General features: G+C 59.3%; 3 protein-coding genes across 9 annotated transcripts in view; 1 reads left to right on the forward strand and 2 right to left on the reverse strand.

Moving 5' to 3' along the window:
* The window catches only part of DCTN1 (dynactin subunit 1), a 63,177-nt gene extending 46,264 nt beyond the window's left edge, over positions 1-16,913 (reverse strand). For 3 of the 7 annotated variants that reach the window (XM_038135384.1, XM_038135383.1, XM_038135382.1), the window contains exon 1: positions 3,274-4,077. In XM_038135384.1, the coding sequence (XP_037991312.1) occupies positions 3,274-3,306 (33 nt within the window). In that variant the 5' untranslated portion in view covers positions 3,307-4,077. Of the gene's footprint in view, positions 1-3,273; positions 4,079-16,772 lie in introns of those variants that run through there. The other 4 variants (XM_038135387.1, XM_038135386.1, XM_038135385.1 and 1 more) reach the window with 3 other exon arrangements.
* LOC119700356 lies at positions 13,638-23,320 on the forward strand. Its single transcript, XM_038135388.1, has 5 exons — positions 13,638-13,694; positions 16,976-17,116; positions 19,549-19,701; positions 19,776-19,942; positions 21,983-23,320. The coding sequence occupies exons 3-5, from the start codon at positions 19,551-19,553 to the stop codon at positions 23,282-23,284; spliced, it is 1,620 nt and encodes a 539-aa protein (XP_037991316.1). The 5' UTR covers positions 13,638-13,694; positions 16,976-17,116; positions 19,549-19,550; the 3' UTR covers positions 23,285-23,320.
* Positions 23,276-26,702, reverse strand: LOC119700404 (retinol dehydrogenase 12-like). Its single transcript, XM_038135525.1, has 7 exons — positions 26,693-26,702; positions 25,893-26,612; positions 25,004-25,243; positions 24,303-24,392; positions 24,042-24,230; positions 23,707-23,813; positions 23,276-23,620 (listed from the first exon to the last, which is right to left on the reverse strand). The coding sequence occupies exons 1-7, from the start codon at positions 26,700-26,702 to the stop codon at positions 23,432-23,434; spliced, it is 1,545 nt and encodes a 514-aa protein (XP_037991453.1). The 3' UTR covers positions 23,276-23,431.
* Between the last annotated feature and the right edge of the window lie 52 nt (positions 26,703-26,754).

A 26,754-nucleotide genomic window follows, 5' to 3' on the forward strand; every position in this document is an offset into this window, starting at 1 on the left:
TCACTCTGGGCCTGGCTTCAGCCAGAGAATCTCTTAATGCCAGGAAAACTGAGCCTCTCTCACCCTGCAGACAAACCTCAGCCACAGGGGGTTTGGGACACTCAGGGAATTCTCAGCCTGTGGAAGAGCCCTGGGGACTCTGGAAGCTCCTGGAGTCCTTGCAAAGCACCCCCTGCCCTTGCACATCACTTCCCCAGGCTGAGTGAACCCGCTCAGTTTGGGGTTTTGGCACTAAAAGCAGGGGGGTGGGTTTTCCCACGAGCCTGAATTCCAGGTTCCACCCAAACACAACTGGCAGGAATGAAAATAATCTTATCAGATCACGAAATAATCCTATATTAAAACCCCAAATCCATCAAACAACAAAGAAACCCGACACCTCAAAGGAAAAATTGACGCTCCAGACACAAACACCTCCCAAAGTTCAGGCAGCAACATCCTGAGAGCACCTGGAAAATCGTGTCCCAGGTGTGCCAGAAAATGAGAGCAGAGCCCAAAGGAAAATCCCGAATCCCCAGTACACGGGAGGGTTCCTGGAGCAGGAGTTTTTATCCCTCCTGGTGTCCCTTTGGCACCTGCAGCCAGGTAAGATCCCTTGGATGTGACACATTCCAAGCCCTGGGGTACCGAGGGTCCCTGCAGGCCTTGTCCCCAGTCCCTCTGCAGCTCTCCTGGAGCCCCTTTAAGGCTCTGAGCTCTCCCTGGAGCCTCCTCTTCTCCAGGGGAACATTCCCAGCTCTCCCAGGCCGGCCCTGACAGACATTTGCCAGCCAGCATCAATTTCACTGAACTTTTCCTGAGGCTTTCACGCTTGGGAAAAGAAGGAGAGCCCAGAATGAATCCCTCCCACCCCACCCCACCCCTCAGGACCAGGCCCGGAGTCTCTTCTGTTTGCAAATTCATCAGGAATTGGTCTGGGAGCCACCTGGATGGAGAAAGCCCCGACTGGAATGGCCGTGAAGATTCAAACCAAGATGAATCCAGGTTTTCCAAGAGGAAGGAGCGGCCCAGCTGGATGCAGGTAGGATGGGCATTGCCATCCTGGCCGTGGTGACAATCCCTGAGGGACAAACGTGGGGACAGTCATCGTGACACAGCCCAGAATTCCCTCAGCTTCCCAGGGCAGCTCCTCTGGCACACCAGCCTTCCCAGAGGAACAGCAGGGATACCCCAGGAATGGGGGGTCCCTGGGAATGGGGGTAGGGACGGCAAAGGAACAGGATGGAGGAGCAGAACTGTGGGAAGCCACAAGGGCTGAGGCCACTCCCGGTGACAGCCCTGTCACCCTCGGTGTGGAAGGGGAATAAGCTCCTAAATGCCAGGAGATGAGAAATCCAGGGATTCACAGTGAAGGCACAGGGGACAGCTGAGGAGATCTGAGCAGGGTGGTGGGAACGGGACAACCAGGAACGCTGGACCTCTGGAGCAGCCACGTCCCAGAGCTCCCACACGGGGACACAGGGTGAGGGACAGGCACGTGGCTGTGCTGCCACCACCAGCAGAGACTGCTCCCCAAAACCTCTCACCTGGCACCGCTCCGAAATCCGGATTTTCCCATTTCCCCCCTTTGTGAAGCGTGACAGACACCCACAGACTGACTGCTCTGCCAGGTGAAAATCCTGCTGCCCAGGCACTGAAAATGGGATGAATTCCCAGTGATTTGGGAATGTTGAGCCACCCCTGTGCTCCACCCAAACCTGAGGGCTCCGGCGTTCTGCTCCACGCCAGCAGATCAGCCTGGGAATATTCACAGCAGATCAGCCTGGGAATATTCAGCGTTCCTCCAGGAGCCTCCCCCACGCAGGGGAGACTGAGGGAGCCTCAAACTGCCACTCAAAGCTCAGATCAAAAGTTTCAGGAGAATCCCAAGCAGCCGGCTCTGCCAAGATCCAAATTCCAGGTGCTGCTTGCAAAGCCGGAAGAGGGAAAGACTTGGGAAGAATTCCAGGTTTAAGCCAGGTGCTGCTGCCCTGTGGAAAGGAGGGATCACGCCGGGACTGAGGGTGGCTGCCCGGGGTGACACCAGGATGTGGCACTGGGATGAAGTCCTCACCATCATGGTGGCATTCCAGGCTGCCAAACTGGGTTTAGGACACCAGGAGCAGTGTCCCCAAATCCCAGAAGGGATGTGGCTGGGGTGACCAGTGGCTCCAGGCCCAGGAAGGGCCAGCACAGCCGTGGTCTCTGCAGTGCCCATTCCAAAATCCATGGGAGCCAAACAGGGATCATCTACTCACAGTGCTGTCCTGGGACCCCCCGGCATCCCCGGGATCTCCAGTCCTGCCACATGTCCCTCCGTCAGCCCTTGGAGCCAGCGTTTGGCTCCTTCCCTGAGCCCCCACCCCCCTGCAGCCCCCCAGGCTGCTGTGACAGAGCTGTCAGGACACAGGTGGGAATCTCACCCCCCTCTCTCTGCTCCCCCATGGAAAACAGGGAGGTTTAGGGGGCAGGTGTGGGGCTCCAGCCCCCCAAACCCCATACGGACACGCACTCAGATCCTGCTGGGGTAGGCAGAAAAGGCTCCGGGCTGGGAAGTTTTCCCTCCACAGCCAAATCCCTTCAGCCACAGCCCAAATCCCACCGGCTCCAGGCCTGGTGGATCCCACAGCAGGCAGGACCCGGTGCCCACGGAGGGTCTGGGGGTCCCCTGGAGGGCTGGGAAGGGTCTGCCCTCCCCCGCTCCATCCTCGCCAAGTTGGCACAGCCAGGCCCGAACGCGCCCGGCGGGGTCTGGGACACAATGTCACCGTGGCGGCCACACAGGGACACGGCGACGGGGACAGAAACTCCCGGGAAAGGCCTGGCCCGGGGCCGGGCCGCTGGCAGCGCACAGCCCAGGGGTAGCTGCAATACGGAAAAAGCTGGAAGCGCTTGCCAGGCCCGCGGAAGGAAGCTCGGCATCGCTCGGTGCCGCCTGGAAAAGCGGCCCGCAGGGAGGGGAGCCCGCGGCAGGCAGCAAAACACGCCGGGATCTTTGTGCTGAGCGGCCGGAGAGGAGGCTCGGCCGCCGGGGGAATTAATTAATCGCTGTAATGAATTGGGGTAATCACCGACACCAGCAGGTAACTCCGGCCAAAAGACCCGGCCCCGGGGCGAGCCGGAGCATCCACCTCCCCTCCCGGCATTATTGTCAGCGAGAGAGGAGCCACGTTCCGGGGACGCGCCATCCGGGATCCCTTACAAAACCCAGCTATTTTCGCTGCGACAGCGTCGCGATCTGTCGCGATAGGAGGCGGCAGAGCCGGGGGCCGTTGAGTCAGCCCTCCCCCTTACCCGGCCGGACGCGTGCCTCCTGCCCTGGGCCATGCTGCTCGCTCCAGAGATCCCCGGTTTGCAGGCGGCAGCTCCCGCGGCTCACGGCCGGCAGCATCCAGCGGCGCTTCCCCGCGTCCCGGCCGATGCCAGCATCCCCCCCCCTTCCCCCCCGGAGGCTCTGCCGGCCGCTCCAAGAGGGAGGGAAAAGCCCTTTTCCGAGCGAGGATGCTCCGAGGGAGGGATACAGAGAATTCCAGCGCTGCCGATGGAGCCACTCTGCGCCAGTGCCGCTCCAGACTTGTCACGGCGCCGGCGGCTCGCTGGGTCCTAACGCTCCCCGCAGGAGGAGGGGAGGCACCGGGCCGCTCCAGGCCTCCTCCCGCTCGCCCCGCGGCGGCCACCGGGCAGGGACGCCCCGAATTCCTCCGGCACGGTGCCCGCCGTGACCCCAGCCAAGGTTTGCCCCCGCTCGCTTTTCCCTTCACGGGGAATTTTGAGGGAAAACAACGCCCCGGAGAGCGGGGTTTGTCCCAAATCCCCGGGAGCAGCAGGCGCGGGAGGGTGGCGCGCGAAGGGTTAATTGCGGGCAGCTGGAATGATCGCTAATTGTCCTGCTCCCGGCTGTGACAGGTGACATTGTGTCCCATTGTTCGCGGCTGAGCGGACAGATCCCAAATTCACGCCCTCACCCCTCTTCTGGGCACTGCTCCCGGTGCTAATCAGGGGATTTGGGAGCCACCAGGACCGGCCACTGCCGAGGGGATTTGGGAGCCACCAGATCTGGCCACTGCCAAAGGGATTTGGGAGCCACCAGGACCGGCCACTGCCAAAGGGATTTGGGAGCCACCAGGACTGGCCACTGCCAAAGGGATTTGGGAGCCACCAGGACACTGCCCGACATCCCAACACATGGAAGCACCCCCAAAACACAGAACAGTCCGAGTTGGAAGGAACCCACGGGATCAGGGACCCTCAGGATCAGGGATCCACGGAATCAGGGACCCTCAGGATCAGGGATCCACGGAATCAGGGAGCCATGGGATCAGGGAGCCCCAGGATCAGGGAGCCACAGGATCAGAGATTCCCAGGATGAAGGAGCCCCAGGATGAGGGAGCCACAGGATCCGGGATCCAAGGGATTAGGGAGCCACAGGATCAGGGATCCATGGAATCAGGGAGCCAGAGGAACAGTGATCCACGGGATCAGGGACCCAGAGGATCAGGGACCCCCAGGATCAAGGAGCCACAGAGATCACAGACCCAGAGGATCAGGGAGCCACAGGATCAGGGACCCTCAGGATCAGGGATCCCCAGGATCAAGGAGCCCCAGGATCAGGGATCCAAGGGATTAGAGAGCCACAGGATCAGGGATCCATGGGATCAGGGAGCCACGGGATCAGAGATTCCCAGGATCAGGGATCCACGAAATCAGGGAGCCTCAGGAACAGCAATCCACAGGATCAGGGACCTCCAGGATCAGGGAGCCACAGGATGAGGGACCTCCAGGATCAGGGAGCCACAGGATCAGGGACCCTCAGGATCAAAGATCTTCAGACCCCATTCAGCAACGCACAGGAGCAGGGATCCATGGGATCAGGAACCCAGAGGATCAGGGATCCATGGGATCAGGGATCCCCAAGATCAGGGACCCTCAGGATCAAGAATCTTCAGATTCAGTGACGCACAGGATCAGGGATCCATGGGATCAGGGAGCCATGGGATCAGGGATCCACAGGATCAGGGACCCAACTCCTCCCCTGCCCAGGACAATCCCACCCTGTCCCTGAGACATTCCTGGAGCTCTGGCAGCCTTGGGAATGCTGCTCAGGGAAGGAGCTTTGAAGGCACAACTGGGATAAACAACACAAAACAACGCAGCTGGAAACTGGGAATTTCTCCCTGGGAGCACCAGGAGCTCAACCAGAGTCACCTCGGAGTCACCTCAGCGTCACCCGCTGCTCACTGGAGCTCCAGCTGCTTCCCCTCTCCGTGCTGGATTAAGGAAACTTCACACAAAATTCTGCAAAAAGCTACAAAGGGGATGAGCTCCTCAGCCTCGGATTCCAAAGCAGTTCAGAAGATTTAGAAAATCTGAATTATTCTATCCATAGAAGGAGAATGGCACTGGAAGCTCACCTTGCTTCCCTGGCAGAATCTGGGAGCGAATATCACCTGTGTCACCTCTTTACAGATCCATGGAATGGACTGGGTGGGAAGAGACCTTAAATCAAAATAATTCCAGCCCCTGCCATGGCAGGGACACCGTCCACCCTCCCAGGCTGCTCCAAGCCCTGTCCAGCCTGGCCTTGGCACTGCCAGGGATGCAGGGGCAGCCCCAGCTGCTCTGGGCACCCTGGGCCAGGGCCTGCCCACCCTCCCAGGGAAAGATTCCCTCCTAATTCCTAAATTCTAAAGGATTTCTGCTCTTCCTCTCCCCTGCAGGATCCTCCTCTGGGATCCTGGATGATCCCAGAGCCAGGAGCAGAACAAGAGCCACGGACACAAACACTTGGAAGGTGTTTCAAGGAGAGGCGGGAATGCCAAGAGGGAACTCGAATTCCAGAAAGCTTGAGGAGGGAAATCAAACTCCAGAAAGCTTGGAGAAGGAACTCAAATTCCAGAAAGCTTGGAGAAGGAACTCAAATTCCAGAAAGCTTGGAGAAGGAACTCCTCAAATTCCAGAAAGCTTGGAGAAGGAACTCCTCAAATTCCAGAAAGCTTGGAGAAGGGGCTCCTCAAATTCCAGAAACTTGAAGAAGGAACTCAAATTCCAGAAAGCTTGGAGAAGGAAACTCCTCAAATTCCAGAAAGCTTGAATAGGGAACTCAAATTCCAGAAAGCTTGAAGAGGGAACAAACTCAAATTCCAGAAAGCTTGAAGAGGGAACAAACTCAAATTCCAGAAAGCTTGAAGAAGGAACTCCTGAAATTCCAGAAAGCTTGAAGAGGGAAAGCAAATTCCAGAAAGCTTGGAGAAGGAACTCCTCAAATTCCAGAAAGCTTGGAGAAGGAACTCCTCAAATTCCAGAAAGCTTGGAGAAGGAACTCAAATTCCAGAAAGCTTGAACAGGGAACTCAAATTCCAGAAAGCTTGACGGGGGAACTCCTCAAACTCCAGAAAGCTTGAGGAGGGAACTCTTCAAATTCCAGAAAGCTTGAAGAGGGAACTCAAATTCCAGAAAGCTTGAGGAGATAAATCAAATTCCAGAAAGCTTGAAGGGGGAACTCCTCAAACTCCAGAAAGCTTGGAGAAGGAACTCAAATTCCAGAAAGCTTGAGGAGGGAACTCCTCAAATTCCAGAAAGCTTGAAGAAGGAACTCAAATTCCAGAAAATTTCTTCTAAGGAAACAGCCATGGAATTTCAGCAGAATTCAGGTGGGAGGAAGGAGGACCTCCCCCTCAGAACATGGGAATTCCTCACTGCTCTTGCCCCAGAGCTCTGGGAACAGCAGGACAAACCCAAAGCCGGGGAAATCCCAGAGAGATTTTGCTGCCAGGTGGAGCACGAGAGTAGCTGTTCATTTGGAATAAAATCATGGCTGTCACACAGCTCCTGCTCCTCCTCAGTAGGAGATTTCCACGGTAAACTGAAGCACGAGGGAATTTTTTCCACACAAACACAATTTTATAGGATCATGGGGTGCTTTGGGGTGGGAGGGACATCAAAGCCCACCCAGTGCCACCCCTGCCATGGGCAGGGACACCTCCCACTGTCCCAGGCTGCTCCAAGCCCCATCTAACCTGGCCTGGAATATTTCCAGGGGCTTCTCTGGGCGCCCTGTGTTGAAAATCGTGGAATCACGGAATAAAATCATGGAATCCTAGAAGTACAAAAAGCCTTTTTGAGTCCCAGGCACCGCTCACCATCCCCCGCTTGATTTTACTGCTTGGATTTGGGATGGAAATGAACCCCTGAGGGAAAAATCCTGGAAAATCCTGAGCTGGGGAAGACCCACGAGGATCCTGAGCTCGAAGAGGAAGCTGAGGTGGGACAGGAGCTTTGTGGGTGCCTGAGTTTAGGGGATATGGGAAGTTTTGGTAATTCAAGCCCTGCTCTGGGAACACCCCAACCTCCAACAGGGCTTGGCTGCTCCGCCCTCGCCACAACGCACGGGTTTGAGGCTAAAACTTCTCTGTACAAAGAGGAAAAATCCCAATTTTCCCCCAAACTCGGGCGCTGCCACGTCAGGATGAAAAAAAAACCTCAGGAGAAATAAACCTTCCTGAGTCTGCCACACACATTTCCAGGGAAAACACACCCAACATCCGACCAAAGCTCTGAAATCCATGTCCGGGGCTGGCACAGGGGAGCCCGGGCACAGGAAGCAGGAGCCCATGCCAGGCTTTGGGGATTTATCGGGAACACTGCAGGTGCTCCCAGTCCTGCTCATCTACTGGGGTGGACACTGGGGTGGACACTGGGGTGGACACTGGGATGGACAATGGGGTGGACAGTGGGATGGACACTGGGATGGACACTGGGGTGGACACTGGGATGGACACTGGGATGGACAATGGGATGGACACTGGGATGGACAGTGGGGTGGACAATGGGATGGACACTGGGATGGACACTGGGATGGACACTGGGATGGACAATGGGATGGACAATGGGATGGACACTGGGATGGACAATGGGATGGACACTGGATGGACACTGGGGTGGACAATGGGGTGGACAATGGGATGGACACTGGGATGGACACTGGGATGGACACTGGGGTGGACAGTGGGATGGACACTGGGGTGGACACTGGGGTGGACACTGGGATGGACAATGGGGTGGACAATGGGGTGGACAATGGGGTGGACAATGGGATGGACACTGGGATGGACACTGGGATGGACACTGGGGTGGACACTGGGGTGGACAATGGGGTGGACAGTGGGATGGACACTGGGATGGACACTGGGATGGACAATGGGGTGGACAATGGGATGGACAATGGGGTGGACAATGGGGTGGACAATGGGATGGACACTGGGATGGACAATGGGGTGGACAATGGGATGGACACTGGGATGGAGCAGCCCAGAGCATCCTCAGGGTCACACCTGGCTGGGGCTGGAGCCATCCGGGCTCTCCTGGGAGGTGGCACCAGGTGTCACAGAGCTCCAGGGACTCCCAGTGCCACCCTTGCCACATTCAGGGACTCCCAGTTCCATCCATGCCACTCTCAGGGACTCCCAGTGCCACCCACTCCACTCCCAGCGATTCCCAGTGCCACCCACTTCACTCCTAGGGATTCCCAGTGCCATCCCTGCCACATCCAGAGAGTCCCAGTGCCACCCATGCCACTCCCAGCAATTCCCAGTGCCACTCATGGCACTCCCAGCAATTCCCAGTGCCACCCATGCCACTTCCAGGGATTCCCAGTGCCACCCATGCCACTTCCAGGGATTCCCAGTGCCACCCACTCCACTTCCAGGGATTCCCAGTGCCACTCATGCCATTCCCAGCGATTCCCAGTGCCACCCACTCCACTCCTAGGGATTCCCAGTGCCATCCCTGCCACGTCCAGAGAGTCCCAGTGCCACCCATGCCACTCCCAGCGATTCCCAATGCCACTCATGCCACTCCTAGGGTTCCCAGTGCCACTCATGCCATTCCCAGCAATTCCCAGTGCCACTCATGCCATTCCCAGAGATTCCCAGTGCCACCCATGCCACTCCCAGCGATTCCCAGTGCCACTCATGTCACTTCCAGAGATTCCCAGTGCCACCCACGCCACTCCCCAGGCACGGATCCCCCCAAAGCACCCCAGCCATGGCTGTGAGGAATCCACACGGATTTCCTGCTGCCCAAACTCCCTGTCTAATTCATCAGCACGGAGAAAAGAAATCCAGAAATATCCCCCCTCATCACCCAGGCCTTTTCTGGGACCTGGGATGAGCAGCTGGAACACCCCCAGCTCAGGGAATACCAGGAGGAGGGAGGTTAAAACCTTCAGGAACTCCCACTGTTTATCCAGCAGGAGCAAAATTCCCCCGTTTTGGGTGTTGATTTATTTTTTCACACCCATCTCCTGGTGAAATTCCTCCACAAAGCTGATTTTGGGGTTGAGTTTGTCAGGAAACTGAGTTCAGGAGAGAAATCCTAAACTAGCATTTGGGGTTTGGTCAGTTGGAGAGGTTTTTAACTCCTCTCCAAGCCCTGAACACTCCCAAAAAAGTCTCCCTGTGGAGGGGAATCAAAATCCTGGAGTCATGGAATGGTTTGGGATGGAAGGGACCTCAAAGCTCATCCAGTGCCACCCGTGCCATGGCAGGGACACCTGCCACTGTCCCAGGTGGCTCCAAAGAGGGAGGTTGAAACCTTCAGGAACTCCCACTGTTTATACAGCAGGAGCAAAATTCCCCCTTTTTGGGTGTTGATTTATTTTTTCACACCCATCTCCTGGGGAAATTCCTCCACAAAGCTGATTTTGGGGCTGACTTTGTCAGAAAACTGAGTTCAGGAGAGAAATCCTAAACTAGTATTTGGGGTTTGGTCTTGAATGAGTGAAAATAAATCCAGAATGAGTTGGAGAGGTTTTTAACTCCTCTCCAAGCCCTGAACACTCCCAGGGAGCCCCAAAAGTCTCCCTGTGGAGGGGAATCAAAATCCTGGAGTCATGGAATGGTTTGGGATGGAAGGGACCTCAAAGCTCATCCAGTGCCACCCGTGCTGTGACACCTGCCACTGTCCCAGGTGGCTCCAGGAAACTGAGTTCAGGAGAGAAATCCTAAACTAGCATTTGCTTGAATGAGTGAAAATAAATCCAGAGTTTGGAGAGGTTTTGAACTCCTCTCCAAGTGCCCCCAGTCTCCCTGTGGATCAAAATCCTGGAGTCAGGATGGTTTGGGATGGAAGGAACCTCAAAGCTCACCCAGTGCCACCCGTGCCAAGGCAGGGACACCTGCCACTGTCCCAGGTGGCTCCAAGCCCCAGAGTCCAGCCTGGCCTTGGGCAGTGCCAGGGATTCTCTGGGAATTCCAGCCCAGGCGGGAATTCCTCCCCAAGCTCCCCTCTGCCAGGAGAAGCCATCCCCTGTGTCCTGTCCCTCCAGGCCTTGTCCCCAGCCCCCCCTGCAGAGTTTGAGCAAACAATCTGGGGACATCCAGCACCCCAAACGAGGCCACTTGGGAACAACACAATCTGCGGGGGGGACACAGTGTCACCCACTGGCATGTCACGGCAATTCCCATGGAATTACAGAGTGCTTTAGGGTGAAAACTCCTCAGAAACCATCCACTCCAACCATGCCAGCACTGCCGAGGCCACCACTCGCGATGTCCCCAAGTGCCACATCCACAGGGCTGTGAAATCCACCCCCAGGGATGAGGAGCTGGGCGGGACAACCCTTTCCATGAAGGAATTTTGCCAACATCCAGCCTGGAGCTGGCACGGTGGCAATCACAGATCCTCTGAACAGAGACACACAGAGCCCAGCCAGGGTTTTCCTGGGAAGCTCTGAGAAAGCTCAGAGGAAAAACGAGAAACAATTCTGATCTGCACTCTTGTTGGGCACAGCTGGAATTGATGGGATCTGTTTGTGGTGCACAGGTAGGATTTATGGATTTGTTTATGGTGCACATGTGGAATTTAGGGTTGTGCACATGTAGAATTTATGGAATTTGTTTGTGGTGCACATGTAGAATTTAGGGTTGTGTACATGTGGAATTTAGGGACCTGTTTGTGCTGCACATGTGGAATTTAGGGATTTGTTTGTTGTGCACATGTAGAATTTAGGGATCTGTTGTGCACATGTGGAATTTATGGGATCTGTTTATGCTGCACATGTAGAATTTAGGGATCTGTTCCTTGTGCACATGTAGAATTTAGGGTTGTGCACAGGTAGAATTCAGGAATTTGTTGTGCACATGTGAAATTACGGATTTGTTTGCTGTGCACATGTAGAATTTATGGGATTTGTTGTGCACATGTAGAATTTAGGGATTTGTTTGTTGTGCACAGGTAGAATTTAGGGATTTGTTGTGCACAGCTAGAATTTAGGGATTTGTTTCCTGTGCACATGTAGAATTTATGGGATTTGTTGTGCACATGTGAAATTTAGGGATTTGTTTGTTGTGCACATGTAGAATTTAGGGATTTGTTGTGCAAAGGTAGAATTTAGGGATCTGTTTGTTGTGCACATGTGGAATTCAGGGATCTGTTTGCTGTGCACAGGTAGAATTTATGGGATCTGTTTGCTGTGCACAGGTAGAATTTATGGGATTTGTTTATGCTGCACATGTGGAATTTAGGGTTGTGCACAGATAGAATTTATGGGATTTGTTTCCTGTGCACAGGTAGAATTTATGGGATTTGTTTCCTGTGCACAGGTGGAATTTATGGGATTTGTTTATGCTGCACATGTAGAATTTAGGGTTGTGCACATGTAGAATTTATGGGATCTGTTTGTGGTGCACATGTGGAATTTAGGGATCTGTTTGTGGTGCATGTGTAGAATTTAGGGATCTGTGTGTGGTGCACATGTAGAGTTTAGGGATTTTTTTACCAAAGGCTGATCCATTCATTGGACTCTGGTGACAGTGTTTGAATTCATTGACCAATCAGATCTGTCAGACTGCCTGTAAGAGTAATAACCCTTATTCTAATCTATTCTACTTATTAAAAATAACGAGTACAGTGCAATATAATAGAATAAAGCAACTAGTCACCCTTCTAGAACCAGAAAACCAATACTAATTACTACCCACCTAAAACCCCACAACAGCTTAACACCGTCCCTCTCACCCTGCCCCTGCTGCCCGCCAGCAGAACCCGACCCATCCCCGCTCCACCTGCCCACACAGGGCCAGGGGGTCTGTCCCGATGGGCTTCACCCCCGGGATCCCGTTCCCGGTGCCCCAGGGGGTCTGTCCCGATGGGCTTCACCCCCGGGACCCCGTTCCCAGGGCCCCAGGGGGTCTGTCCCGATGGGCTTCACCCCCGGGACCCCGTTCCCGGTGCCCCAGGGGGTCTCTCCCCATGGGTTTCACCCCCGGGACCCCGTTCCCGGTGCACCAGGGGGTCTCTCCCCATGGGTTTCCCCCTCGGGATCCCGTTCCCGGTGCCCCAGGGGGTCTCTCCCCATGGGTTTCCCCCGGGATCCTATTCCCGGTGCCCCAGGGGGTCTCTCCCCATGGGTTTCCCCCGGGATCCCGTTCCCGGTGCCCCAGGGGGTCTCTCCCCATGGGTTCCCCCCGGGATCCGGTTCCCGGTGCCCCAGGGGGTCTCTCCCCATGGGTTTCCTCTCGGGATCCCGTTCCCGGTGCCCCAGGGGGTCTCTCCCCATGGGATTCCCCCTGGGATCCGGTTCCCGGTGCCCCAGGGGCTCTCTCCCCATGGGTTTCCCCCGGGATCCCGTTCCCGGTGCCCCAGGGGGTCTCTCCCCATGGGTTTCCCCCGGGATCCTATTCCCGGTGCCCCAGGGGCTCTCTCCCCATGGGTTCCCCCCGGGATCCGGTTCCCGGTGCCCCAGGGGGTCTCTCCCCATGGGTTTCCTCTCGGAATCCCGTTCCCGGTGCCCCAGGGGCTCTCTCCCCATGGGTTTCCCCCTGGGATCCCGTTCCCGGTGCCCCAGGGGGTCTCTCCCCATGAGTTTCCCCTGGGATCCCATTCCCGGAGCCCCAGGGGGTCCCTCCTGATGGGTTTCCCCCATGGGACCCCGTTCCTGGTGGACATGGGGGTCTCTCCCCATGGGTTTCACCCTCGGGACCCCATTCCCGGTGCCCCAGGGGGTCTCTCCCAATGCCTTTTCCCCCCGGGATCCGGTTCCCGGTGCTCCAGGGGGTCTCTCCCCATGGGTTTCCCCCGGAATCCCGTTCCCGGTGCCCCAGGGGGTCTCTCCTGATGGGTTTCACCCCCGGGATCCCGTTCCCGGTGCCCCAGGGGGTCTCTCCCATGGGTGTCCCCCGGGATCCCATTCCCGGTGCCCCAGGGGGTCTCTCCCATGGGTGTCCCCCGGGATCCCATTCCCGGTGCTCCAGGGGGTCTCTCCCATGGGTTTCCCCCGGGATCCCGTTCCCGGTGCCCCAGGGTGTCTCTCCCCATGGGTTTCCCCCGGGATCGGGTTCCCGGTGCCCCAGGGGGTCTCTCCCATGGGTTTCCCTCGGGATCCCATTCCCGGTGCCCCAGGGGGTCTCTCCCCATGGGTTTCCCCCGGGATCCCGTTCCCGGTGCCCCAGGGGTCTCTCCCATGGGTTTCCCCCAGGAATCCCGTTCCCGGTGCGGCGGCTGGCGGCGCTAGGACCCGCGGCTGGAGCCTGCGCCCTGCTCGGCTGCACCGCGGCACCGCAGCCCCCGCAGCCTCCCCCTCTTCCTCCCCTCCTCCTCCTCCCATCCCTTCCCGCCCGGGGACGATCCCGGCGCATTCCCGGCTCGCATTCCCGGCTCTCCCCGGACACACCGAGGGTGCGGCGGGGGTCGGTGCTTTCGGCCGCCACCGGGATAAGGTGACTCGGGAACGGGAACGGGAGGGACGGGACCGCTCGGGGCTGTGCGGGGCGGCCGGAGCAGAATGCCGGGATCCCTCCCGAAGCCTGGCGGATCGTGCTCGGGGCGATTCCCGGGTTAAAGTTTATTCCCTGGTTCTTTAGGGGATTCCTGAGCTGCCCCTTCCCTCGGAGGGTTGGAGAATGAGGGCATGGAGCGGGGGGGAACTCAGGGGGGAATCATTCCATAATCCAGAACCACATTCCATCAAAACCCCAATCCTTCCAAAAACCCTAATTCATCAAAAAAATCCTAATTCATCAAAAATCCCCAATCTATCAGAACACCAATCCATCCAAAAAACCCCAATCCATCAAAAATCCCTAATCCATCAAAAATCCCTAATCCATGAAAACCCCATTCCATCAAAAAACCCTAATTCATCAAAAATCCCCAATCTATCAGAACCCCAATCCATCAAAAAACCCTAATTCATCAAAAATCCCCAATCTATCAGAACACTGATCCATCAAAACCCCGATCCATCAAAACCCCATTCCCTCAAAAAAACCCATTCCCTCAAAACCCCATTCCTTCCAAAAAACCCAATTCCTCAAAAAAAACTCAATCTCTAAAAACCCCAATCTCTAAAAACCCCATTCTATCAAAACATCATTTCCTCAAAAAATCCCAAACCAGCCATAAAACCCTAATCCACCAAAATCCCATTCCCTCCAAAAACCCCACTCTATCAAAACCCCAATCTATCAAAAACCCATTCCCTCAAAAACCCCAATCCATCAAAAAAAACCCAATCCATCAAAAAAACCCCAATCCATCAAAACCCCATTCCTTCCAAAAGACTCAATCCCTCCTAAAAACCCCAATCCATCAAAATCCTATTCCTTCAAAACCCCAATCTATCAAAATCCCATTCACTCAAAACCCTATTTCCTCAAAATCCCAATCCAGCCAAAAAACCCCAATCCATCAAAACCCCATTTTGATGGGGTTTTGATTTTCCATTTCCTCAAAAGATCCCAAATCCATCAAAACCCCATTCCTTCCAAAAGACTCAATCCCTCAAAAAACCCCAATCTCTAAAAACCCCATTTCCTCAAAAAATCCCAACCCAGCCATAAAACCCTAATCCATCAAAATCCCATTCCCTCCAAAAACCCCAATCCCTCAAAAAAACCCCAATCTCTAAAAACCCCATTTCCTCAAAAATCCCAATCTAGCCAAAAAACCCCAATCCAAAAAACCCCATTTCCTCAAAAGAACCCAAATCCATCAAAACCCCAATCCATCCAAAAAACCCCAGTCTCTCAAAACCCCAATCCCTCAAAACAGCCCTAAATGCCCCTGCAGACCCCCCACAACTCTGAAACGCCCCTAAAACCCCTAAACTCCTTCCAGATACTCCTGAATGCCCCAAAACAGCCCTGAATAACCCCAGAACAGCCCTGAACAGCCCTAAACCCCCCGAAACTTCCCTAAAAATCCCTAAATGCCTCCTAAACAGCCCTAAATGCCCCCTAAACTTCCCTAAAACCCCTAAACAGCCCTAAATGCCCCCTAAACGCCCCTAAAAGCCCCCAAAACAGTCCTAAATGCCCCCTAAACGCCCCTAAAAGCCCCCAAAACAGTCCTAAATGCCCCCTAAATGTCCCTAAAAGCCCCCTAAACAGCCCTAAGTACCCCTAAACAGCCCTAAATGCCCCCTAAACTTCCCTAAAACCCCTAAACTTCCCTAAATTCCCCCAAAAAGCAGCCCTAAATGCCCCTATAGACTCTCCACAACCCCAAAATGACCCTAAAATCCGCTAAATCCCCCCTAAACTTCTCTAAATGCCCCCAAAACATCCCAAAATACCCCCAAAACACCCCTAAGTCCCCCCCAAGCAGCCCTAAATCCCCCTAAACGGCCCTAAATGCCCCTGCAGACCCCCCACAACTCTGAAATGGCCCTAAAAACCCCTCAACTCCTTCCAAAAAACCCTGAATGCCCCAAAACAGTCCTAAGTGCCCCAAAACAGCCCTGAATGTCCCCAAAACAGTCCTGAATGTCCCCTAAAAACCCTTAAATCCTCCCCAAACACCCCTGAATATCCCTCCACAACCCCAAACTGACCCTAAAAACCCCTAAATCCCCCCAAAACATCTCTAAATGCCCCCAAACAGCCCTAAATGCCCCTGCAGACCCCTCTGCGACCCCAAAATGAGCCTAAAATCCCCTGAAGCCCTTCCAAACACCCCTAAAACCTCCCTAAACACCCCTGACTGCCCCCAAAACAGCCCTAAATGCCCCAAAATAGCCCTAAATGCCCCAAAATAGCCCTAAATGCCCCCTAAACGCTCTAAGTGCCCCCCAAAAGCCCTAAATGCCCCCCAAAACCTCCCTAAATATCCCTGCAGACCCCTCCACAACCCTGATATGACCCTAAAAACCCCTAAATCCCGCAAAGCACCCTTAAATGCCCCCTAAGCAGCCTAAGCCCTCCCCAAACAGCCCTAAATGCCCCCAAAACACCCCAAATGTCCCTAAACATCCCTAAATCCCCCTTTAACACCCCTAAATGCCTCCTAAAATCCCTAAATGCCCCCTAACATCCCTAAAGGACTCAACACCCCTCTAAATCCCCCCATACACCCCCACAAACCACTCGTAGCCCCTAAACGCCCCCCCAGATCCACCCACCCAGCCCCAAATCACCCCCTCGACCACGTCAGGACCCCCAAAAACCCTTTTGGAGCTGCCCTAAAACCCCAAATACCCCCCCGGATCCCTTCAATCCTCTCCCGCAGCCCTCCACACACCCCCCTAAACCTCCTGGAAACCCCCCCCACTAAAACCCCACAAACCCCCATCCCTCCGAGCACCCCTTTACCCCACACCCAGACCCCCCAAAACCCCTCAGAGCCCCCAAAACCCCCTCAGCCCCCCCCAAACCCCTCACAACGAAGGACCCTCAGCGTCCCACCGCTCCCGCCGCTCCTCCCTCTCTCCCCCCCGCCCCAAATCCGCATCTCCCGCCATTCCCGGGACGCTCCGACCCCCCCAGGCCTCCCCCGGTCCCTCAGGCCTCCCCCGGTACCTCAGGCCCGGCCGCTCCCGGTACCGTCGACCCCGCCCGACAACAAAGCCCCCACGCGGGCTGCCCCGCGCCCTGCCTGACGCCCGGCGCGGCCTTACCCTTTCTATCACAACGCCACGGCCGCGCCGGGCGTCAGGCACGGCGCGGGGCAGCCCGAGGAAGGAGTAATGGCGGAAGGGTCTTTACGCTCTGGGCATGCGCAGTGAGCAAAGTGAAGCCGGCCAAAGGGAGGGGCGAGTGATGGCGGCGCCAGGCCCGGGGAGGAGGATGAGGAGGAAAAGGAGAAGGAGGAGGAGGAGGAAGCAGCGCGACGGGACGGGAGCGGCGGGACAAGGCGGCCCTCGGTGAGTGCTCCCGGGCTGGCGCGGCCGCGGAGTGGTCGCGGGAGGTGTTGCCATGGCAACGGGGTGCTTGTTCCCGGGGTTTTGGGGTTTGGGCAGGGAAGGGACGGGGAGAGGGGACCCGAAAGGGGCGGAGGGGGGGGAGTGTGAATGTCCCCGAGGATCCCCAAGGACAGGCTCGAGGAGGGGCCGATGGAAGTGGGGGAATTTCCTCCCTTGGAATTTCCCCGCTGGACCCGGTCCGGTCCCTCCGGGAAGGGTTTGGGGCCATCCCCCGAGATCCGCTGCCATCCCGGTGTCCCATCCTGGTGTCCCATCCCTGCTGTCCTATTCCCAACGTCCCATCCCGGTGTCCCGTCCCAGTGTCCCAATCCAGTGTCCCATCCCAGTGTCCCATCCCAGTGTCCCATCCCTGCTGTCCTATTCCCAATGTCCCATCCCGGTGTCCCGTCCCAGTGTCCCATCCCAGTGTCCCATCCCAGTGTCCCATTCCCAGTGTCCCATTCCCTGTCCTGTCCCGGTGTCCCATCCTGGTGTCCCATCCCCAATGTCCCCTCCTGCTGTCCCATTCCCAATGTCCCATTCCCAGTGTCCCATCCCAATGTCCCATCCCCAATGTCCCATCCCTGCTGTCCTATTCCCAATGTCCCATTCCCAGTGTCCCATCCCAGTGTCCCATCCCCTGTCCTGTCCCGGTGTCCCATCCCAGTGTCCCCTCCCTGTCCCCTGCTGACGTTCCCTGGGAGTTCCCGGCGGCCGTGCCCAGGTGACAGTGGCAGTGGCAGTGACAGTGACAGTGACACGCGGCCCCTCCCTGGTTACTCACCTGCTCCCGTGTCCCAGAGTTCCCTCCCTGTGCCTCAGCTGCTTCCTGGAGGGACTGTCCCCATTCCTGGGGTCCCCTCCTGTCCCTGAGGGTCCTGTGCCGGTACCTGAGGGTTCTTCCCCCATTTCCCAGGGGTTTTTCCCCATTTTCCAAGATTTTCCCCATTTCCCAGGTCCTTTCCCCATTTCCCGGGGTTCTTCCCCCATTTCTTGGTGTTCTTCCCACATTTCCCATATTTTCCCCCATTTCCCAGGGTTCTTTCCCCATTTCCCGGGATTTTCCCCATTTCCGGGGGTTCTTTCCCCACTTCCTGGAGTTTTTCCCCATTTCCAAGGATTTCTTTCCCCATTTCCAGGCTTCTTTCCCCATTTCCCAGGTTTCTTTCCCCATTTCCAGGCTTCTTTCCCCATTTCCAGGCTTCTTTCCCCATTTCCCAGGTTTCTTTCCCCATTTCCAGGCTTCTTTCCCCATTTCCTGAGGTTTTTCCCCCATTCCCAGGGCTCTTTCCAAATTTCCCAGGTTCTTTTTCTATTTCCCAGGTTCTTCTCCCATTTCCCAGGTTCTTTCCCCATTTCCCATATTTTTTCTCCATTTCCAGGGTTTTTCCCCCATTTCCCAGGGATTTTCCCCATTTCCAGGCTTCTTTCCCCATTTCCTGGGGTTTTCCCCCCATTTCCCAGAGTTCTTTCCCCATTTCCCAGGGGTTTTCCACATTTCCTGAGGTTTTTTTCCCCCCATTTCCCTGGGCTCTTTCCCCATTTCTGAGGTTTTTCCTCCCATTTCCCAGGGATTTTTCCCATTTCCCAGGGATTTTTCCCATTTCCCATGTTTTTCCCCCATTTCCCAGGTTCTTCCCCCATTTCCCATATTTTTGTCCCCATTTCCAGGGTTCTTTCCCCACTTGCTGGGGTTTTCCCCCCATTTCCCAGGGTTCTTTTCCCACTTCCTGGGCTTCTTTCCCCATTTCCCAGAGTTCTTTTCCCATTTCCCAAGGTTCTTTCCCCATTTCCAGGGGTTTTTCCCCATTTCCCAGGTTTTTTTTCCCTGTTTCCCGGGGTTTTTCCCCATCTCCTGGGTTTTCTTCCTATTTCCTGGGACTTCTTCCCATTTCCCGGGGTTCTTTCCCCATTTCCCAGGCTCTTTTCCTCATTTCCAAGATTCTTTCCCCATTTCTCAGAGTTCTTCTCCCTCTCCCTGGGGTTCTTTCCCCATTTCCCGGGGCTTTTTCCCAATTCCCAGGGTTCTTTGCCCGTTTCCCAGGGTGCCTGTCCCTGACTCTCCCTGTCCCTGTCCCCATTCAGGGATGCCCCGGTGGCGGGCAGTGCCCGTGGTGGCTGTCCCTGAGTGTCCCTGTCCCAGGGATGTCCTGGTGGCACAGTACCTGCAGTGGCTGTCCCTGAGTGTCCCTGTCCCCGAGCAGGGATGCCCCGGCGGCGGGCGGTGCCCGTGCTGGCTGTCCCTGAGTGTCCCTGTCCCTGTGCAGGGATACACTGGCAGCAGGCAGTGCCCGTGCTGGCTGTCCCTGAGTGTCCCTGTCCCCATTCAGGGATGCCCCGGCGGCGGGCGGTGCCCGTGCTGGCTGTCCCTGAGTGTCCCTGTCCCCATTCAGAGATGCCCCGGCGGCGGGCGCTGCCCTCGCTGGCCGCGCTGTGCCTGCAGAGCCTGGCCCAGCACATGCAGAGCCTCTGGGCCAAGGACTACAGTGACAATTACCTGGACGAGTACGAGTTCCGCTTCCTCGTGGGGCCCTTCAACGACCTGGGTGAGCTCTGGGGGACGCCTCGGGGGGCTGACGGGGAGGTGCCAGCCCTAGCTGACCCCCCGGTGTCCCCCCAGCCTGCGAGCTGGTGCAGGAGCTGCTGCAGCTGCTGGGCACGAGCCGGCGGCTGTCGCGGGCGGCGCTGCACCTGCTGCTGCTGCCGCACCTGCGCCGGCTCAGCCTGCGCGCCTGCCCCGCCGTGGCCAGCAACGCCCTGGGGCACCTCATCGTGCTGCGCTGCCAGGTGGGCACGGGGGACACGGGGACAGGGGGATGGGGGATGGGGGATGGAGCTGGGAGTGGTGTCTGTGGGGTTTGGGGTGCCCACCTTCCGTGGGGCAGGGGGGATAGAGCTTGGGGTGAGTGCCCACCCTGCATGGGGCAGGGGGTGCCAACACTCTGGGGGAGCAGGGCTGGGGGTGCCATGGTCTGTGGGGCAGGGGTGTGACTCCCTCTAGGAGATAGGAGAGTGGGATAGGGGTGCCCACCTTCCATGGGGTAAGGGGGATAGAGCTTGGGGTGAGTGCCCACCCTCCGTGGGGCAGGGGGTGACAACGCTCTGGGGGAACAGGGCTGGGAATGCCATGGTCTGTGGGGCAGGGGGAGTGAGGCTGGGTGTCACCACACTCTTAAGGGGATGAGTGGGACAGGGGTGTCCTTATCTGTGGGACAGACACAGACCTGTCCCCTGCTCTGCGGGAGTGGGGCTGGGAGTAACGTCTGTGGGGTTGGGGGTGCCCACCTTCCATGGGGTAAGGGGGATAGAGCTTGGGGTGAGTGCCCACCCTGCATGGGGTGCCAACACTCTGGGGGAGCAGGGCTGGGGGTGCCATGGTCTGTGGGGCAGGGGTGTGACTCCCTCTAGGAGATAGGAGAGTGAAATAGGGGTGCCCACCTTCCATGGGGCTGGGGGTGCTCACTTTCCATGAGGTAAGGGGGACAGAGCTTGGGGTGAGTGCCCACCCTCCGTGGGGCAGGGGGTGACAACGCTCTGGGAGTGCCATGGTCTCTGGGGCAGGGGGAGGGAGGCTGGGTGTGACCCCCTCTAAGGGAATGGGAGAGTGGGACAGGGGGGCTGTGGGCTGGGGGATGGAGCTGGGAGTGGTGTCTGTGGGGTTGGGGGTGCCCACCTTCTGTGGGGCAGGGGGGATAGAGCTTGGGGTGAGTGCCCACCCAGCATGGGGTGCCAACACTCTGGGGGAGCAGAGCAGGGAGTGCCATGGTCTGTGGGGCAGGGGTGTGACTCCCTCTAGGAGATAGGAGAGTGAAATAGGGGTGCCCACCTTCCATGGGGCTGGGGGTGCTCACTTTCCATGGGGTAAGGGGGACAGAGCTTGGGGTGAGTGCCCACCCTCCGTGGGGCAGGGGGTGACAACGCTCTGGGGGAGCAGGGCTGTGGGACACAGGGGGAGTTAGGTTGGGTGTGACACCCTCTAGGATATAGAAGAGTGGGACAGGGGTGCCCATCCTCTGTAGGGCTGGGGGTGCCCACCTTCCATGGGGTAAGGGGGATAGAGCTTGGGGTGAGTGCCCACCATCCATGGGGCACGGGGTGCCAACACTCTGGGGGAGCAGGGCTGGGAGTGCCATGGTCTGTGGGGCACGGGGAGTGAGGCTGGGTGTCACCACACTCTTAAGGGGATGAGTGGGACAGGGGTGTCCTTATCTGTGGGACAGACACAGACCTGTCCCCTGCTCTGCGGGAGTGGGGCTGGGAGTGGTGTCTGTGGGGTTGGGGGTGCCCACCTTCCATGGGGCAGGGGGTGACAACGCGCTGGGAGTGCCATGGTCTGTGGGGCAGGGGGAGTCAGGCTGGGCGTGACCCCCTCTAAGGGGATGGGAGAGTGGGACAGGGGTCTGTGGGCTGTGGGCTGGGGCTGGGAGTGGTGTCTGTAGGGCAGGGGGTGCCCACCCTGCATGGGGCAGGGGGTGACAACGCTCTGGGGGAGCAGGGCTGTGGGGCAGGGGGAGTTAGGTTGGGTGTGACACCCTCTAGGATATAGAAGAGTGGGACAGTGGTGCCCATCCTCTGGGGGAAGGTGGGGGTGCCCAGCTTCCATGGGGTAAGGGGGACAGAGCTTGAGGTGGGTGCCCACCCTCCATGGGGCAGGGGATGCCCACCATCACCGGGGCAGCCAGGGGTGCCATCATCCATGTGCCGAGGGTTGGGACGGGGGGAGCAGACAGGGCCTGCCCACCTTCTTTGAGCCCTGAATCACAGGGGGTGAGAGTGGCATCCGTGCCCCCTGCCCGCCCCACTGAGGCTCCCCCCGTGTGGCTGCAGGGCCTGAGCGAGCTGGACCTGCACGGCTGCGGGCGGCTCTCCCCGGCCGTGCTGGTGGACCTGGCCGAGGGGCTGCCCTGCCTGAGCCGCCTGGGGCTGGCGCACACCCAGGCCAACCTGCAGGTGCTGTCGGCCGTGGGCTCCTGCTGCCGCCAGCTGCGCCACCTCGACGTGTCCGCCTGCAGGAAGGTGACGCCGCGCGCCCTGCGCCACCTGGCCTACGACCCCGCGGAGCGGCGCCCGGGCTGCCCCGCGCTGCGCGTCCTGCTGGCCCGCGACACGGAGCACGCCGGGCACGGCGACGCGGTGCCCGCCTTGGCCTTCCTGCTGCTGGCGCTGCCGCGCCTGGAGGAGCTGGCGCACGCCGCCCTGCCCGACGTGCTCCGGCTGCTGCGCTCGGGGCGGCTGGGTGGCGCCGAGGACTCCGAGGGTTTCCCCTCGCTGGAGGAGCTGGCGCGGGGCCGGGGCGCTGCCCCGGAGGGTGCCCCGGTGACGCTGCCCCTGCGGCAGCTGGAGGAGGTGGAGGAGGACGCCCTGGGCACCGTGCACGCCGTGTGTCCCCAAGCCGAGGAGGTCCACGTGTTGCTGGGGGACGGTCGCGGCCCCTCAGGGCTCCGGGAGCTGCCGGGCTGGAAGTGCCTGTCCCGGGTGACTCTGGTCTGCTCCGGCTGGCACAGCCGGGCGCTGGCAGAGGTGCTGCCCCTGGCGCGGGGCCTGGGCGCCCGCCTGAGCGCCCTGAGCCTGCACGGCTTCGGCTGCCGCGACCCTCTCTCGCTGCCCGCCCTCCTCGCCGGCTGCCCAAACCTGCAGAGCTTCAGGGCCGACCTGGAAGCGCCGCCGGACCCCCACGCCCGCCGCGAGCCCCCCGAGGAGGATGCCTCTGCCCCGCCACCACGCTGGGCCACCGACCTGCTGCCCCGGGGGCTGCCCCAGCTCCAGAGCTTCTCGCTGACCCTGGCCGGGCCCGTGCCGGCCGCGCACGGGCCGCTGCTGAGCTCCACGCTGGCCTCGGTGCTGTGCCAGGCGCCGCGGCTGCGGACGCTGCGCCTGCTGGCCGTGCCCTTCCCGCTGGACCCGGTGCTGGAGCTGGCGCTGGCGGGGCCAGGGCTGCGGGAGCTGCGGGAGCTGTCGCTGGCAGAGAGCCGCGTGTCGCCCGGCGCCGTGTGGCAGCTGCTGGGCTCCGAGGGGCCCCTGCGGCGCCTGGACCTGTCGCGCTGCCCCGACATCCACCGGCGCGACTACGACGCCTTCCTGCGGGCCGTGAGGAAGCAGCGGCTGGACCTGGACATCAGCTGGTTGTAGCGCTGGGGTTTTTAATAAAATCGTCACTGTCGCGGCCGGCCGGCGCCACGTTGTCCCCTGGGCAGCGCAGGGTGGGCACGGGGGGAGCAGAGCGGCGTCCGCGTCCCCGTTCCCGCGCTGAGAGGTGACAGGTGACATCCCGCTGGCTCAGTCGTCCTCCGCGAGCCCCGTCAGCCGCTCCGACGCCTCCCAGAGCTTCCGTGCCAGCGCGGCGTCGCGGGCGGCCGCCGAGGGCAGCGCCAGCCGGCAGCTGCTGTCGAAGTATTTCCCGGTGATGCCCGCGGCTTCCTCCGAGATGGCGCAGAAGATGGTGCTGGCGGCGCCCTGCTCTGCTGACTGCGGGGAAGCAGGGGTGAGGAGGGGCCCGGCGCTGCCCTCCCACCCCGCTGCCCCCGGGCTGGGCAGCACCCGGCCCCGCTCACCTTCATGAAGGGACGGAGGAGGCCGAAGAGCGCCCGCGCGGGCCAGCTGAAGTGGCGCATGATGCCGGTGCTCACCACGCCGGGGCTCAACGCGTTGGCCGTCACCCCTGCCAGGCCGCACCGTCAGCAGGGTGGGCGCCCCGGGGACCCCAAATCCCTCGCAGAGCAGCCCCCAGCCTGATTTCAGCCCGGGCTGTGCCGCCCTTGGAGGACCCCAGCGAGTCTCAAACCCCGGCAGCCCCTGAGGTTTGGCACGGGAGCACGGGGTGTTGGCACAGGGGGTGTCCCCAGGGTGCCACGCGGCACGGCTGAGCCCGGCGTGACCCGGCACCCACCTGTGCCCTGCAGGCGCCGTGCCAGCTCGGCGGTGAAGAGCACGTTCATCAGCTTGGTGCTGTTGTAGGCGGCGTCGTAGCCGCCCGGGCGCCGCTGCCCCGTCAGGTACCCGCTGTCGGCCGTGCCCGCGCTGTGCCGGAACGACGACACGTTGACCACCCGGGCGGGCGCCGAGGCCTTCAGGAGGTCTGTGCCGAGCAGGGCGTGAGCCAGGAGGAGACCCCGGAGCCCCCCCCGAGTCCCCCAAGGCCCGCACTCACCCAGGAGCAGGTTGGTGAGCAGGAACGGGCCCAGGTAATTGGTGGCGAAGGTTTGCTCCAACCCCTCGGACGTGATGGCGAAGGGCAGCCCTGAAAGGAGTGGGAGTGGAAACCCAGGGCACTGGGAATATTTGTCTGCCCTGACCCCCAGGGGAGCACTGACTTTGATCCTTATTCGTGGACAACATTTCCTAGACTTAAAGACAGACTGGAATCCACAAAAGCGTGAAATTCTAGAGAGCAGTGCAGGTGTATCGCTTGGTGAGGAATTCAGGTTTTGGGATTTTTAGTATGTTGTGGATGGGAGCAAGATGGAGGGCGCAGAATGTCATCCTGGGTTTCTTCTTCATGCTTCTTCATGGGTTTGGGTGGCAGAAAAATCCACACTGGGGGCTCTTTGGGATCAGTTATTGGGTTAAAAGGGAAAATAATTTAAGTGTCAGTTCTTAAATGGACAGTTTAGTCTGAAAAGCCCTTGTAACAGGAGATTGTTGGCCATTTTGTGCCTTCTACTGAAAAGCTGCCGAGCTCACAGCAGCGAGGCTGTTTCACTGATAAGAAACAATAAACACTTGAATCCGAGCACGAGTTACTGTCTCAAGTGCCTTCAACCCACATCAGATAAACCAACAACCGGTACCCCCACGGGCGGGCGGCGCCGTGGGGCATCGGGACGGGGCTCTGGAGGGCCCGGCACCTACCGGTGACGCCGGCGTTGTTGACCAGCACGTCCAGGCGCGTCTCCTCCCGCAGCACGGCGTCGGCGAAGGCGCGCACCGAGGCCAGCGAGCCGGTGTCCAGCAGCCGCAGCAGCACCTCCCGGTTCCCGGTGGCCGCCCGGATCTCCTCCACGGCCGCCTGGCCCCGCTCCCGGCTCCGGCACGCCAGGATGGTGCGGGCGTTGCGGCGCGCCAGCTCCGTGGCCACGCACTTGCCGATGCCTGCGGGACGCCGAGAGGGCGTCGTCCCAGCCAGGTCCCTCTGGTCCTTTTGGGGACCGTGCCCCAGGGTTCGGGCAGCTCCTGCCGCGGCCAAAACCACCCAGCGAGAAATGATGGGCACTGGGGAGGGGATGGAGCCCAGCACGTGTGGGGTCGCTCTGTCCCTGGGCGTGTGTGGACATCCCAATCCCAGCCTGGGGGTCCCAATGTCTCCAGCAGTGCCAGCCCGACCTTGTGGCAGTGGGACACAGGTGGGCACAGTGACCCCACCCCTGGCAGGGGGACACAGGTGGGCACAGTGACCCCACCCCTGGCAGTGGGACACAAGGGGCCATAGTGCCCCCACCCCTGGCAGTGGGACACAGGTGGGAGCAGTGACCCCACCCCTGGTGTGACATGGTGGCCGTGGTGGCCTTGTCCGTCAGTCATTAGCAGGGCTGAGACAGCCCAGCCTCGGGAGGTGGGCAGGGGGCACCAGGAGCCCACTGTGGGTGCCCAGGGGTGGCCATCCGCTTCTCCTGCCGCCTTTAGCACTCCCAAAGCAGGGACTGGGCTCCTGGGCTGGCGAAGGGACACCCATGTCCCCTGCAGGTCGCCTCTCAGCCATCACGCCACCCCCCTCTCGCGTGTCCCCGCCTTCCCTGCTCACCGCTGTTGGCTCCGGTGACAATGACCGTCCTGCCCGTCAGGTCGGTGGGACACTCGCGCGGCTCCCAGGGGCTCCTGCGCATGGCCCGGAGCAGCAGGGCCAGCAGCAGGAGCGACAGGAGCCACCACGGGGGGCTCAGAGCCCCCAGCAGCTCCATGGCCGGGCACGAGGTGGGGTTGGGGACAGAGGTCACAGCGGGACCTTTGCCCGGCAGGCAGCAGGGCTCGGCACGGCACGGCACGGCACGGCACGGCACGGCACGGCTCGGCACGGCACGGCACGGCACGGCACGGCTCGGCACGGCACGGCACGGCACGAGTCCCTCTGCTCCGTGAGCCGCTGGGAGCTGAGGAGGGACAGCGGAGTGGCTGCGGCAGGCAGGAGGGCGAGCCGCGAGTCCCCTGTGCCACCCCACTGTCCCCAGGGCCACCCTGCCAGGAAATGACAGTTCGTTTACTTCCCTAATAAAGGTGTGGGTGCTGTAAAACCGCACGGGTTGGTTTTGTTTTTTCCTGCAGCAGCATTCTCTGCCGCTCTGCCCGCGCTGGATTCCAAACGCTGCCCCGTGGTGTTGAGTAACGCGGGAGGAATCGCACCGGCGCAAAAAAATGGGGTTACAAACAGGACGGATGTTTTTGGGGTTTCCTGTTTTGTAGGGCCGCCAGAGCGGAACCTCGATGAGCGCTGAGTGAAGACCCGAGCGGTGAAACCGCTCCGGCGCTGATTAGGAACCGAAAGCCCAAATCCGCACCTGAGGCCTCACCTGGCGCCGGAGCGGGACCGAAAACCGCGCCTGCCACCGCAGCTCATGCTAATGAGCTGGAGCCACGCCCACTCCCAATATGCTAATGAGGGTCTCTAT

Source organism: Motacilla alba, chromosome 4 (genome assembly GCF_015832195.1).
Source record: "Motacilla alba alba isolate MOTALB_02 chromosome 4, Motacilla_alba_V1.0_pri, whole genome shotgun sequence".
In the NCBI taxonomy this organism is placed as follows: domain Eukaryota; kingdom Metazoa; phylum Chordata; class Aves; order Passeriformes; family Motacillidae; genus Motacilla; species Motacilla alba.